Here is a 14,889-nt window from a genome sequence, read left to right as displayed (position 1 = left end):
ATGACAGCCGGGGCTGAAGGAAGGGAGGTACGGCGGTGGCCTGGGGACAGTGGCGATGCACCCTCAGCAGGTGGCGGTGGCTTTGGGGGCAGGTGGGCTCGGTCGGAGCGCGGTGGCTCCGTGTGGCGCGGCCGGGCCCGCGGGTCGCGCGGGCGGGGGTCGCGGGGAGGTTGCCATGGCAGCAGCCGGGCGGCGCGCGCGGCCGGCGGGGCGCGGCGCGGCGCGGCCCCGGAGCGTACCATGTGCGCCCGGCGGCGGGAGGCGGCGGCGGAGGGGCCACGACGGCGGCGGCTGCTGCTGCTGCCCTGCTGCTACAGCTCCGCCGCGGCGGGCCCGGCGACCAGGAGCCGCTGCGTCAATGTAACGGCGGGGACGGGGGGCGGAGGGGACGGGGAGGACGAGGGGGGACGCTGAGTGGCATTTCCACGCCGCGCGTGGCCGCGGGGAGAGGGGGGTGAGGGGGGCGGAGGGCGGGCGGGAGGCGTTAAAATGGCGGCGCGCAGGCGGCCCCCGCGCTAAACCGGCCCCCGTGGCTCGCCCCGCGCCGCCGCGCGTGGCACGGAGCGGCCGCCGCTGCCTGCGAGCGCCGCCGCCGCTGCGAGGTAAGGCCGGGGCGGCCGCGGGGCGCTCGGTGCCCCCCCGAGCGGCGGGGGACGGGGGGCGCGCTCCGGGGAGGGGGCGCGGCGGCCGGTCCCGGTCCCGCTGTCCCGGGAGCGCAGCGGGCTGGCCGCGGGTGCTGGCGCGGCTCCGCATCGCTCCTTTGTCTGGCGGCGGCGGGCCCGGGCTCCGCTCCGCTCCGGCGGGCGGCTGCGGAGGGCGGCTGGCGCGGTTGGAGCGTGGCGGGGGCGGCGTTCCGTTCTTTAATAGGAAAAAAAAAAAATCACAAAACCCACACCAGAACTAATTTTCGCAGCCGAAAGTGTTGCAGGCGCTGCCGTACCCCCGGCCGCCTGGTAGCGTGGCAAACCCCCGCTCGGAGCAGCGGGAAGCGGAGTTTTACTTCTGGAAAAGCAGCCCAAACTCTCCGGAGGGCTCCGGCCGCCGCAGCGGCGAGAGAGGGGCCGGAGGGGAGGGGGGATTTTTTTCTTTCCTTTTTTTTTTTTTTTTTTTTTTTTTTTTTTTTTTTTTTTTTTGACTCCTATGAAGACATGCGCATTTGTTCATTCTTGCCACCGCACTGGAGTCTGCCTAGAAACAAAGAACACAGCCTGGCGAAGTTGATGCTGGCTCCTAAAGTGTCTGGCTTTTTTTTTTTTTTTTTTTTTTTTTTTTCCCTTCTTTTCCTTCATTTACTTGTGCTATCGGTAAAAGCCTCGAGATGTTTCCTTCAATTATTCCCATATGCCTGCTGATGGAAACACACCCCGCTCCCCCCGCCTCTCCCCTTCGCCCCCCTCGCCCCTACCAGGCCAGCTTACGCATTTTGGAAAGTGCAGCCATGATAGACAGAGCAAGTTGTGTCTCCCATTTTGCCCCGGCCCCGCGGTGTGACAGCTCGCAGGAGGTGTGCCTTCTCACCGGGAGCCACCCCCTTGCTGAATCATCGCCGAGCCATGGCCGGACAGCGCGTCCGCCCGGGCAGCGGAGCGTTCCCCGGCCGGGCATGAGGCAGAGACCTGTTAACATTCGGCTCAGGCGCGGGCGGCGAGCGGCTGCGGGGACAAACCTCCCCGTCTCACGGCAGCGGGAGCCGCCGATGCAGCTTTGAGCTCAAAGGCGAGACGTGCGCTGCTGTAAGGAACATCCCCTGCCTCTGAGGTAGTGAAAGTCCGACTGCCTGGTCTTGCAGCTTTTGCCTCTGAAAACTCCCCTCTTGCTCAGCTAGGCTCCGTGTGTGCTACCAGGCTCAGGGAGCGACGTGCGAATCCGTGGTGTTGTGGCTCTTAGCAATCATTCTGTATTGCGTTTGCATAGAGAAGTGTATGAACAGTAGTGTCACGTCTGTGCTATTTGCCTAAAACTAGTTTATTCTGCACTGATGGAAGTCATTGCCTTTGTTACCGCAAGGAAATAATGACTTAATCTTTATGGGGCTTGGGGTGCGAGTGTGTCAAATGCTGAGGTGTTGCTAGGTATCCCTGCCTCCATTCAAAGGTTTCCAAAAAGTAAGAGAGTGAGAGGTGGGATGAGCAATTTTCAGCTGGGATGTATCGGGCAAGACTAAATTGCAGCAGTTGTTGGACATGTAACATGATCCTGTAATTAGAGTGAGGTTAGTCTGTACCAGGTTGAAACTATTGAGTGTCTGAGTTGGAGCAGCCTGAATTAAACTAGTTATTCTGGGATTATACAGAAGCAGAAGTAATGCAGTTAAAGTTTCCATAGAGCAGCTTCTATGGAGTTGCAGAGATGTTTTTCCTCTATGGGTCCTCCTTTGCTGTTAAGGTAGTATGTGGAGGCTGCTCTCCAGGTTGGAGAAATACCTTACATGGCACAGTCCTGCTCCTTGGAGCTTGATTTATTAATGAACATTCAAATTGTGCATTCCCTGGGAGGGAAAAAATCCTAAAGAGAGGACTTGGGGGTTCAGTTTCATGCAGAAGTGAAGGACTTAAAGGACTCTAATTCGATCTTAAAAGTTCCCTGCCCCCATTACTCTCCATACCCCAAGAAAGATGAGTGTTAGCAAGTCTGGTGTAGAGCCTGGTGTGGTGGAGAGCCTGCAGGCTGTGGTCTTTTCATTTCTCCTGCCAGTGGGGCAGGATCTTCCTGGGGCAGCTTGAAGAGGCTCTGTGGGGTTGTGGTGTGGAGCTGCACGGGCAGAGCTGGCAGGCTGTGCAGAGGTACCGTGTGTGGGCACCAGCTCTGCTCACGGGTGCTGATTTCCCTCGGTGTGTGTGCCTATATATAGATGTGGTACACATTTAAATGAAGTCACTTTAAAGTAGAGATGGCCCAGAAAAGTTTTGAGAACTATTTCAGTGTTTTGAGTGTTTCTTTTTCAAAGACAGTGGACTGTGCTGAAGCTTCTAGGTATTATGGGATGTGCTGATAGCAGGAGAAGGAGCAGTCTACTTCAGGCTTTGTTGGCCTTCCTAGAGTAGCTGAGTTTTATGTGTGCACCTGGTTCAGCCTGTTTACAGCTCTGTGGCTGCTGCAGATCTGGTGCTGCCTTATGGGCCTTTTGGGATATGTTGGCAGGGGCCCAAAGCAGACCTGGTGGTCAGCAAGGAAATGAGCCCCACGGTGCTGTAAACTGTCCTGCTCAGCCTCCTGCAGCATCTGGCCAGGTCAGCAGAATTCAAGGTGCCACATCCTTTCCCCTGCTGTGAGGGAGAGAGAGACTCACCTGGAGAAAGAGGAAATGGATCTAGACCCGTCAATCCTCCCTCCCAGTGCTGGACCATGTGCTGCAGGAAGGTTACTGACAGTAGGGATGCTGGACAGTTGTCCCTCTCAGATGTTGAATCCACACAGAGGATTTCCTACTGGTTTTCATGCCCAGTTCCACATCACAAGCAATGGGGGCCTGCTCTGCCCTCTTATTCTCTGTTGGGGAATGGTTGGCATAAGCCTTAAAAGTTATTCTTAGAATTTTACAGACCTAGAAATTTTCTCCTGAGCTTGTCCCATCTTGGCAAGATGAGTATGTGGAGCTTAGAATTTTGCACTTATGATGCCATCAGATGTGAAGTTTTGAGGGGCTGTTCTTCACATTTAAGAAAAACTCAAAACTTAAAAACTTGTGACTGCAGAGAGAGGCTGGCTTTCTTGCTTTTTGCAGCATAGCTTGCAAATCAATTTTGAAGCTGGTGCTGTGGTGGAAGTGGTGCTGCTTCTGGCCTTTTCCTCCAGTCTCTTCCATCCTTGTGATTTAAGAATAATTTTGCAGAATAACAAAAAAAGTAAGGACGCTCATTTTAGCCATCACTCAGCTTCTCCATGTGGCCACAGAAATGGTTGTGTTGGCACAAGGACTTGGGGGGCCCAGGCAGGACAGGATGAGGCTGGACCATGGAATAACTGCATTACTAATGCCTGGCAAGTGGACCTTCCTAAAGGCTCAGGTCAAACCATGGCTGGCCTAGTCACCAGTGCCTGCAGCTCAGTTAGGAGCTGAAAACAAATAAAGATTTTCTTTGTAGCTAATGCAGGCACAGGTGAAGATGATGAATCTACAGTTGGGATTTGGTGACTGATGCCCACAGTAGGACACCCCTTCTGTGCTGGTGGTGACAACTTGGCTTTGTCAGTGGAGTGAACCATTGCATTACTCAGATATGTTGGGAAAGAGTATGGGGCATTCATAGGAGCAGGCTTTTTGAACCGTGAGCATGCTAAAAGTCATGTGTGGAAACTGAGTACTAGAAACACAAGGCTGCTCATTGAAAGAGAGGCTGAGCACTGAAAAACACGGTTTGCTTAGATTTCAATATCCAGAGGTAATCATAGCAGTGATGGCTGTCTTGGTGTGCTTTGAGAACAGTGCAAAAATCCAACCAAAGAACTGCCATGTCAGACAGACATGGATGGCATCTTGCATTTCCATTGCCCAAATCCAGCTCCTCCAGCCGTCAGGAAAAATGTGAGAAAAATCTTTAGCAAAATGCTAGAAAATCTTGTTTGGGGAATGACTGCAGCCTGGAAGCAGAGAAGAGAGGATGTCTTTATTGAACAGTGTGTGTTTGCTCTTAAAATCCCTTAAAAGCTCTGAAGCTCAAGCTTGCTTGGTTTGCTGTGTTTGCCATCTGTAATATTTCAGTGAGAAGTTTCAATTCATTGTGGCTGAGTTGATGCAGGAGTTCCTTTTTAGGTGATAGGGATCCACTTCCCCATGTGTGATGTACTGGTTTGCTTTTTAGGCTCTTTGGAGGGGTGGGTTGTGAGCTTCTTTTTAATTGGTGTAGTCCAGACCTCTGGGCAGTGAATGCATTTATGTCTAGGGCAATATTCAGGTCCTAATTTGTCTTATGATTTGAGCACAGACTTATCTCTTTTGCTGAAATTCAGCCTTTAAGCTGGAGCATTTATAATAAAACATTTTGTAATTCTCTGTTCACCTCCAATGCAACACCACAGGTTCTCCAGACCTTGTGTCTGCTGCTGAAATGGAATTCCTTATCGTGCCCCCTAAGTATAGAAATTGTATAAATGGATCTTTTTAGTTTGTTTTCTCCAGATATCCATGTGTGCAAATTGCTGCTCCTGGATAGATGATTTACCTGAATTTGTGCTTGTGATGCTTTTGCAGGTGGTCACCTCTTGCCTGCTAAGCTGTGCAGTGCATGTTGTTCTTTTAAAAGGTGTGTATCCTCCCCTTTTTCCATGCCATCTTCCAGGAAGGATTGTCTACCCAGAGCGATGTTATCGTTTCCCATTTTAAATGGTGTCAGCAGATATTTGTTTTTTCCCTTCTCTCATTCTGATGCTAAGTACTCACCATGGGAATGAGTCGTCTTGTATTATTCACATGGAGCAAATCTGTGGCTTGGCCTGCAAATTATAAGGCCCTGCTGAGCGAGGGTGAGGGCCTTGGGAGCCCATGTAAAGGTGCCAGGATATGTTTGCCTGGGGTTTTTCTTTGTAAAAGCACGTAGGCCGATAGCAAGCTGGAAAAGCAGTGGCCTTCTGAGCCGGGTATTTTATGTCTGAGGGCTTCTGAATGCATAAAATCAGAGAGAATGTGTCTGTGTAATCCGATCTGCTCTTGAAAGCCTTGTGGAGGGCTGCATGCTGCAGACATAAGCTGTGTCAATAAGAACTCTATTCACCCTCGGAAAACGGCCTCGTGATCGGGTTTGATTGGCAGGCTTCCTAAGGGAGGGCCTTTTTTGAGAAAGAGCTCTGATTTTTTGGCGGTACTTCTGACTGCCTTTTCGGACTCCCACTTATTGTTCTTTCCTTGGCGTGATAAACTTGGATATTTTTGCTGGGAGCTTGCTGGGGCAGAGGGAGGATTTCATGTAACAGGAGCGTGGGGTGAGTTTCCTTCCTTGCAGTGCAGCTCCTGTGCCAAAGCTGCATTTATGAGCATGAAGGTGAGGGATTTAAAGCAATATGAGGTAGGACTGGAGGTTGCTGTGTGCAGGAGTGTTCCAGACCCTTGTGCGTGCTCAGGGTACTGTCTTGCAGAACAGTGCCACAAACACCCATCCTTGTAAGAGTCTTGGATGGTAATGCACACAAAATGTGTGGTTGTGCATGCTTATGTGCTTTTTCCCCCCCTTGTTTCTGCTGATGTCTGTGTTATCCAGAAGTGTTGTTGGATAAAATTCTGCTTTTGGTAATGCTACCATAAATGTGCTGTGAAGGCAGTGTTGTACTAATGGCTGTAATTTGCTGGTTGCTATCATATATATAAAATTTTTTAAAAAATCACACAAGGCAAAAATTGAATTCTGCTTTATGAAGTATTCTATACCTGGCATGTAATCTCTTAAAATCTTGTAGGAAAAATTTGCTTGAGCTGATGATGATACTTATGAGATTTGCTGAAAGCAGAATTTTAGTCAGAATACCAGGTTCTGAGCTGCTGTTCAGTGTGTAGCATTTGTGTAAATGGCATTTTCTACTACATTACGTGTGTGTTATTCAGCTTTTGCTCTGGTGAGGTCTTAAAGCCGTTCTCTTTGGCACTGAGTTACTGGCTTTAACAAAAGAGATAATGGGCTTTCAGTTTTGCATGTTTCATTTTTTCCTCCCAAGGTCTTTGGTCTATCTGTCAGTTTTTTTAAAGCTTCATGTCCTTTGTCAAGTGATGAGTTGAAAATTAGCTCATCTGTATGTCTTTCTGGGTTATTCCTGTAGCTGCAAATGAAAGCTTTAAAATATAATTAAAATGTAATATGCACGAGCTAAAAAAATAACCCAACCCAAAAAAAACCCAACAAAAAATGAAATAATGCAAAGCTATTATTTAAGAGAAATGCAATTATGTTTCGAGCCAATTGAGGCTTGACTTAATTTCTCAGGGTTTGCTGGTGATGATGTAGTAAAACCAAAATTAACTCTTGAAATATGCTTGTCCTGAGTCAGGAATTTGGCTGGTGAAAATCTAGAGAGCCACTGAAGGAAGAGGAATCTCCTTGTAGAGGAGCCTGTCCCTGTGCAGTTTGCAAATGGATGCAGCTTTTGGGGTGATGGCTGCAGTTTCATTTTCCTGGCTCCTCCTAGCAGAATCCCCTTCAATAAAGGCCTGATCTTTAATAACAAACTGTCTGGTTTAGGTGGGATTGGCCCCTGAGCAAACAGTGTGCAGACCTTGGCAGCCGTGGCCAGGGCGAGGGTGGGCAGGAAACACTGGCTGCTGCTCCTCTTAGTGTGGGGAGGCCGCAGCTGGGTGATTTGTTTTTACTTCCTGTTCCCAATCTGTTTGGGTCAAAAGTAGCGGTGTTTTTCCATATTAAGATGTTTGGCTTCATTCTGCTAGGCAGCAATAAATTTCACACAGTGCACAACGTGTTTCTTATATTTCAGAGACACTTCATTGCTGCCTTTGACTTTTAATTTGGACGGTGAAACCTTTATTGGTGCTTTCTTTGTTGCACGACCTGCTTTTCAAGGAAAACAGAAAGCTTTTTCTTTTTTTTTTTTCTCCTATCCCTCTGTTTTGGAAAGAGCCTTTGAAATATCTCACAGGTCTGTAGCTGAGCAGAGAGAGGGAGCTGGCAGGTCTGGCCTCCTCAGCAGGCTCACAGGGAGATGGGGACACCTCAGCCTGCTTCTCTGCTCCTGGAGTTAATTGGGATGCTGAGACTTAATTCATTAGTGCTAGTGAAGCATTTGGTAATGTTTTGGTGGAAGGTTCTGGGACTATGTAGTGGTGAGGTGTGGTTGTGCAATGCAGGGCTGTGATGCTGGGAGGAGCCTGTGTGGGTTGATGGACCAGTTAAAGTGGTCCTGAAGGCTGGAATGGTGAGCTGTAAAACATCCTCATGTCATTGATGGGGAATCCTGCCTGGTGAAGGACAAGCTCTGAGCCATGGCTGACTGCTGGGCTGCTGCTGGGAGTTGGTCTCCAGAGCATTGGGTTAGTCCACAGCAAAATGTTACTGCAGACCATGGGGTGCAAAACTGATGGAGAAGACAGAATCAGGCTCTTTGGGCTGTGCCCTGGTTGGGCAGCAAAAGTGTTTGGGTTTATCTCCCCAAAATCTTATCAAAACTCTTAATCAATGCTGGTTCACTCTTCTTAAGTTGCTCAGTTTTAGGATCTCCTACTCTGCAGCCAGCAAGTCAGGATGGATGAATCTTTTTATAGCCATACCAGGTATCAGTGGGCTCCTTTCAAATATAGTCTGAACATTTTTATATAAATAGTAATAAGCAGTGCTGGCTCAGGGGGCTTGTATTGCATTCAGATACATTTCAGTGGAGTTATTTTTGAAGTGCAAAAAAGAAACAGTAGCATGGAGCCATCCACTGGGTTACTGGTGGTTTATCCTCCTTTCTCTTGAGCCTCCAGATGCTGGAGTTGTACCTGACTGAGGCAGTCAGAGTGCAGAGGTGTTTTGTGAAGCCTCCATGCCTTTAGACAGACTGCCCAGGTTTTGGCACTGACATCCCCCCCTTGCGTTTGTGCTTGGCTCCTGGATCCACAAACATATGCCTCCATTCCATGTACTCTGCTTGTTCCTCAGACCAAGTCCACCACTGATGAATTTGACTGGACTAATTACTGAGTGAAACACTCGGTGTGACAACCTCAGTGCCCTTCGTTAAGCAGAGCCTCAGTAACGAGCTAAGGTTGGCGCTGTCCCAAGTGCCCAGGCGTGGTCTGCCTAATGAAGCAGCACCTTTCACATGGTGCTTGAGGAAGCTGCACTTCAGGTCATGTAAATAAGGAAACCAGAGTGGGCTGCTCTCCTGCAGGATGAACAGCGAGCCCCTTCCCTCCTGCATCTCTGCAGTGAGGTGACACCTCCCCTGCTGCCTCTGGGTGCAGCCAGCCTCTCCCCCGTGCTCAGAAGTGCAGGCAGGTTATCCCCACTCCTCCCCATGCCTGCACTGCACACTCCCTTGGACCAGTCTGCCCAGGGCACCTCTCTTTCTGACAGGATTGACCACCTTCATCATGATTTTCAGGGTCTGCAGAGCAGTGGGTTGAGTAGCTGTGATCCACGTTTCTTCTGAGACTGTGGAGATGAATATGGCATGTAGGGCAGATTCTGCAGGAGGTTTTATGAATCTTGCTGAAGGGAGAGACCTGCTGAGTTGGGGACTTTCCAGTTCTGGTGACTGTTGTAATATGACTCATTCATAGCTGATGCTCAAGTACCAAGGTTGGAATGAGGATGCTGCTGCCAAATGCCAGATTCATTCTGTGTCCTGTGTTAGGTGGAAGGTTATCCTTCTGACAAGAGATTGAGAACCTATTAATAAGGTATAGGGAAGCTTTTAGTGTGTTTAATAACAGATTTATTTATTTTCTGTATAGTGCCACCCATCTTGTTTTTCTAGAGATACCTGTATTTCTAAATTCAGGTGTAGAGACTGTCATAGATGCCCCTAGCTGGGTGGTGACACCATTTTGCATGCCAGCTTACATGATAAAGTTTTCCCCTAGATCTTGGAACCTCTTGTGAGGAACGTGTGTATTTGGGACAAGAGGTGGAAACCCCTTGACAATGGGGCATTGCCAAGGCAGAGCCTTTGGCTGCTTGAGCTCCCTGGCTGTGCCAAGTGCTCTTGGCTTCATGGGTGCCAGGAGGAGCTAAGCCTGCTCCTTCATGCACTTCATATGTTTTTTGGCACTGAAGGGTGTGTTCTCTTCCCTCACTGCTGCTGTCCTCCTTCCTCTGCTTTGTCAGTCTCATGAATGCTTGTCCTGGCTGAGGCAGAGGGCAGGGATGATGCCTGGGCCAATGCAGTTTGGGTCAGCTGGGAAAGGGGTGAAAGAGGAGCTGGAGGATGCCCAGTGCTGCAGGAGAGCGTCTGCATGGGTGAGGTTGAGTCAGTCTCTGGCAGCCTTTTGTAAGGTGCTGGGGTTTTTTAGTTCAATAAAACACTCTAATAATTATGTAGTGATTTAATTAGAAAAATGCTTAGAGCATCCATTGCAAGGCTGTGAGCTAAGGCAGGTGCCTTTTAGCAGCAGTAATTCCCTTTTTGAAACAAGAAGACTGGGCAGCTGAGTTGGACTGATCCCATGCAGCAGCAATTCACCACACACTATGTTTCAGAAGCTGCCCACTAATTCTGATTTTGTAGGTATGGGATGTGTTGGCTTGACTTCCCAATGTAGGGACCAGGAGAGCAAGTGGGGAATGCCACAGTCCAGCCAAGCATGCCAGATTTGGGACTGACTGGCAGTGATTTGCAGGTTTATTGACATGAAGTTCCCTTTCTCTCAGTAAAGTGTAGATTCAAACACTTGTGAGACGCTTTTTTAACACAATCATTTGTGATATTCTGCAGCAGACATGACTGGTGACTTGCTTGCCTGATAGCTTTCTCCTGAGCATCCTCAGATATTTGTCTGTCAGTGTCATGATGACTGAGGAGAGGGATTTTACAGTTGAACTGAAACTGAAATTTCAAAATGAGTTTTTTCTCATGAAAATAAATCTGTGTCTGGCTTTGCTGCTGTTACTGTTCTCCATCTTCAGTTTGCTGTGCTGGCTGTAAAACCATTAGATTCCTAGTGGGGTGGTACAGAGCAGTGTCTTCAATTTGAATTTGAATGTTAGTGAGGAACAACTCAAATTTAAAATCAAGTTTGGTCACCAGCAACAGACACTTTTTTGTTGGTCCCATGGGCCTGTGACATGTGCTGGTGTTGTGGCATGTTCCACACTGGTGAGTGTCAGCTCCCTCTCCATGGTAGAGCCCAAGGCTGAGCACCACTTGTTCTGTCTGCAGGAGTGACACTACTACAGCACAAGGGAGACTTACCCCTTGCCTGTTGATAGACAAGGAACCCATAAGGATTGCAGAAACTTCTTTAGATATTTATGCAGCAATTGTAAGCATCCTAATGCTACAAATACTTTTTTAAATAAGACTCCAAATACAATAAAACTGTCGAGGGGAGAAGTCCACTGTGATTATTGTCCAAATATAATAACTTTGTGATAGGCAGAAGGTGAGGCTGACTACAAATGGGAGTGATTCTGGCAGAAAAGTAAGAAACCCTTAATATTCTGAATGATGGAAGAATGAATTTAAATTCATTTAATGTCGGTAATCTTTGTATTATTAACCATAATCTGCTTTTGAGAAGCATACAGACGAGGCTTCTTTTTTTCCCCAGCTCTCTGTAGAACTGCATTAATAAGAACAGAGCGTTTCTCCTGACCTCTGCCTTTAGACTATGAGCTCCCAGGGGCACATATTTTTCTTCTATATTTTTGGACAGCATTTGCAGGTAGTGAAAGCTGCCACAAATAAATAGTAAATCTGGCAGCGTGTTACCATAGCCCCAAATCATTTAGCAGGGGGTTAATCCTGCGTGATACTTACAGGAGAGTGAAACAAGGGCTGCAGTCTGATATCCTTTAGTGTGTGTGGTTTTAGGATGGTCTTGAACCTTTGTGTTGCCAAAGAGATTCTCAGCAGGGTGATCTTAGAGGAAACTGAAAGAGTGTGAGAGGGTGCAGGCTGCTGTAGTTTTGTATGCATGACTTTCTGGATGGTTTACCAGAGGGGAGGTACAAATGCAATGGTATCAATGAATTTGATGCAATATTGTTAGCTGGATTGTGGAGGTGAGGAGGCAAGACTAGCTTTAGGATTGCTGTTTGGAGCTTTCAACATGGGGAAAAAGTGCTGTGGCACATCTGACATCTTCGAGTGGGAGGGTATCACGATCAAGCTCATGCATTTCCCTTTTCTGAGGGAGAGAGCTGCTGCACATGAGCTTAGGTTTCTGTAGGAATGTGATGTTGCTCATCCAGGAGATCCAGGCAACCAAAATGAGAGAGAGAGAGAGAATTAAAGCTTGAGATGTGCTTGCTTATGACGTGAATCCCCTAATCACAGCCCCGTGTAAGTGAAGGTCTTAGGCTGGGTTGTGTAGAGGGCATCTCCACCCAAGAAAATGTACATCCACCTGCCACACTGCAGAATTAGAGCTTACTCCTGATGAAATACAGTTGTAAGAACCTTAAACCTTGCCTTAAACCAGACCTGCTGTTTGTGACATTTCTTCCCCTGTGGCAAGCACATAGTGAAGAGAGGTGTGTGCTACCTGTGCTCCCTGTCCTCAGGACATCTACCCTGGAAATGTATCCTGGTGATTCCATACCTTTTGGAACTGGTCCTTCATTTGATGGCCTGGATTAAAGCCTTAATTGTAATTGTTGTGATGCTACTTACTTACTAGAAAGTAACATTGATGCAGTTCATGCAACAGTGTGGCCACTGTCACTGACCCTGTAATTTCCTTTTGACTGTGGCTGTTTATCCTAGGGCGTCCCATTAATGCCAAGCCCATAGTAATCCCGTGCTTTTCAGCATGGCCTTCAGTTTATTCCAGGTTGTAAAACTGCAGCCAGTGATGTAAGACTTGCTGGTTTTTTCATGTATGTAGCTAAACTGAAAAATAAATTTTTAAAAAAAAGGAATTTATTCCATTTTGAGTGGCGTCTGCAAAGAAAAAAGAAAAAATTGTCAGCACATTTTTGGCATGGAGGTGAAGAGAAGAGCATATTTTTCTGAAAAGGTACATAATTTGTTTATTTATTAGATGAGAGGTAGAAATGTTTCAGCTGAGGAAAAAAGGAAAGGAAAAACAAAGAGGAAAAAAGTAATGCTCTTTGCCTTTTGTAAAGAAATGCTTCAGTTTTTCTTTTGAAGCAGTCTGGAAATTCAGGTTAGTCACTGTAAAGCTGAATAAATAATTTCTCTGAAAAGCACTGCCTAACTTTCACACATAGCAGGAAGATTAAAATATTTCATAAAAGGACTTTAAAAGCACCTTTGGCTCAAATCTGTGGCACTGTAAACTGAGGGAGAACCTCTGATTTTTCTGTTACCTGAGGATCTGGCTTTTGGTTTTAATCTCTTTTTTTCTCCCTCCCTTCCTCCTCCCATGATATGAAAGGTGTGTTTGTATGGAGAATTTCTTGCAGCTCATTCAAAGACTGTTTCAGAGCTCAGACAATTTGATCCAAAGGCTCTTCCTAGCCTTGATGGAGTTTTGCTTTTACAGCTCCTATGAACTAGGAGAGTATTGGTTCAGCATCATGTCAGATACAGATAACTGAGGTTTTGAACATCACCCACAAACACTTAAAGCACTGTGCAAGTGTTTTTGAGAGCTAACAAAAACCTGCATTGTTGCCTGAAAGTTGAATCCACAGCTAGCTGCCTTCTTGGAATTAGCAGATAGCAAATTAGCTACTAGTACCTTATTTATGGTTTGATATTCCCACTGCTGCTACTGATGTGTGACTGGGGTCGAGGTTTTTGGGTCACAAGGTGGAGTGCAGGAGTTAGATCCTGCTCAGTGTTGATACCCTGTTTGTATGGTGTGTTTGGGCAAGATAGAACAAGCTGTTGTCCATCCATCTCTAGCCTGTGCCTCCTGCATATTGGCCACACGGGGTGGGGACAGCAGGGACCAGGGCACATGTGGCAAAATAGAGGAGCCAGCTTGCTCTTTGACTATTGCAGCAGGTCACTGAGCTGTGCCTGGTACCCCTGTCAGGGGGTGATGTGGTTTCTGGTTAAAGTCCTTTGTGTTCATTTGGTGTCCTGACTTGTGTTTCTGACAAAGGATGAGTAAGTGCTCAAGGCTGGGTTGGATAGAGCTTTGAGCAACCTGTTTTAGTGGAAGGTATTCCTGCCCATGACAGAGGCATTGGAAAGAACTGATTTTGTAAGGTTGGTTTCATCCCTGTTCTAACCTTTAGATGAAGCTGGATATACCAAACTTGGCTATGGTTTCAGTGTGAGGCCAGAGCTGCTTCTGAGGAAACTTTGGGGACTGTTGATTTAAGGTTCGTGTCCTGTCGGGTGAGCTCTAGGGTAAGGATTCAGCTTTCAGAAAGTACTGTGTCTTTTATTTGCTTTTTGGCTTTTGAACATGTGTGGTTTTTAAGAACAATCAGTTCTGAGTGAGCCTCCTGTCAATAATTGTTGGTATTTGTGTAGGGTGATCAAAAGAATCTGCAGGTTGAAGGGGAGACTGAGCACAGACAGGCCCATGTTGGAGTCGCTGTGTGTTCGCTGTGCCCTTAAGGTATAGGATTAAACTCACAGAAAAGGAACGAGGTCAGGTCTGGACCAAGAAGTAGACTCTGGAATCCAGCCAAGAGTGTAAGGTTTTTCCTGTAACAGCATCCTAGATGTGGCAGTTGTGTTGACTTAGCCGAAATGAGGCTGACATCTGTAGGTCAGGCCTGATTAAAAGGGAAGAAGGGTGGAGAACAGCTCTGCAGAGTAAAGAGGATTTGAAGATAACAGTGGAGGGAGATGTGTGGCCCTTACTTGCAGAATTTGGGTTGGCCTTGGGAATCTCTCTCTGCCTGGGACTTCCTGGTCCCTGAGTTCTCTGTGAGCCGCAGGACACTGAGGCTGCTGCTGCAGTTCATGGGTGTCTTCTGACTGATCCCTTCCCCCCGAGTCTGACTTTTTGGATAAAAGTCTGACTTAAGCTTTCCTCTTCTGCTGTTCAAGGGAAACCTCCCACACAAACCTTTGGCTTGGTGTAAAACCCTGCTGTGATGACAACACCCACCCCTCACTTTGTTGTGCTGGAGGGTTAAGTGTCTGGGTCTCCTGCTTGGTGCAGATGAAAGGTGCTGTATTGCTGAGCTGTGCTGTATGCTGGAGCATTATGTGCTGGAAGCTGCTTCAGAAAATGTCTTTTTGCTCCTTTTGACCTCCATTGTGTCTTCCTGCCCAAATTCAGTTGTGCTGGTGGCTGAGGATGTTGGAGGCTGGTTTTTTTTTTTGAGAGAGAAGGAAAGAGGAGGGCGATGACACTTCAGAAACCAATAACTAACC

At 47.6% G+C, this 14,889-nt stretch overlaps 1 protein-coding gene across 7 annotated transcripts in view; it reads left to right on the top strand.

Annotated features, from left to right (window-relative positions):
• Positions 1 to 240: 240 nt before the first annotated feature.
• Positions 241 to 14,889, top strand: part of MBNL3 (muscleblind like splicing regulator 3) — a 90,742-nt gene continuing 76,093 nt past the window's right edge. For 3 of the 7 annotated variants that reach the window (XR_008840489.1, XM_056491244.1, XM_056491245.1), the window contains exon 1: positions 241 to 360. Coding sequence is in view for 2 of the 7 variants with exons in the window: in XM_056491244.1 (XP_056347219.1) it covers positions 241 to 360 (120 nt within the window). In the remaining 5 variants the exon portion in view is untranslated. Of the gene's footprint in view, positions 361 to 475; positions 603 to 1,542; positions 1,759 to 14,889 lie in introns of those variants that run through there. The other 4 variants (XR_008840490.1, XM_056491246.1, XM_056491248.1 and 1 more) reach the window with 3 other exon arrangements.

The sequence above is a fragment of the Oenanthe melanoleuca genome, chromosome 4A, assembly GCF_029582105.1.
Source record: "Oenanthe melanoleuca isolate GR-GAL-2019-014 chromosome 4A, OMel1.0, whole genome shotgun sequence".
In the NCBI taxonomy this organism is placed as follows: Eukaryota; Metazoa; Chordata; class Aves; order Passeriformes; family Muscicapidae; genus Oenanthe; species Oenanthe melanoleuca.
The sequence above is the reverse complement of the archived record's forward strand: the minus strand, read 5'-3'. Positions and strand labels throughout refer to the sequence as shown.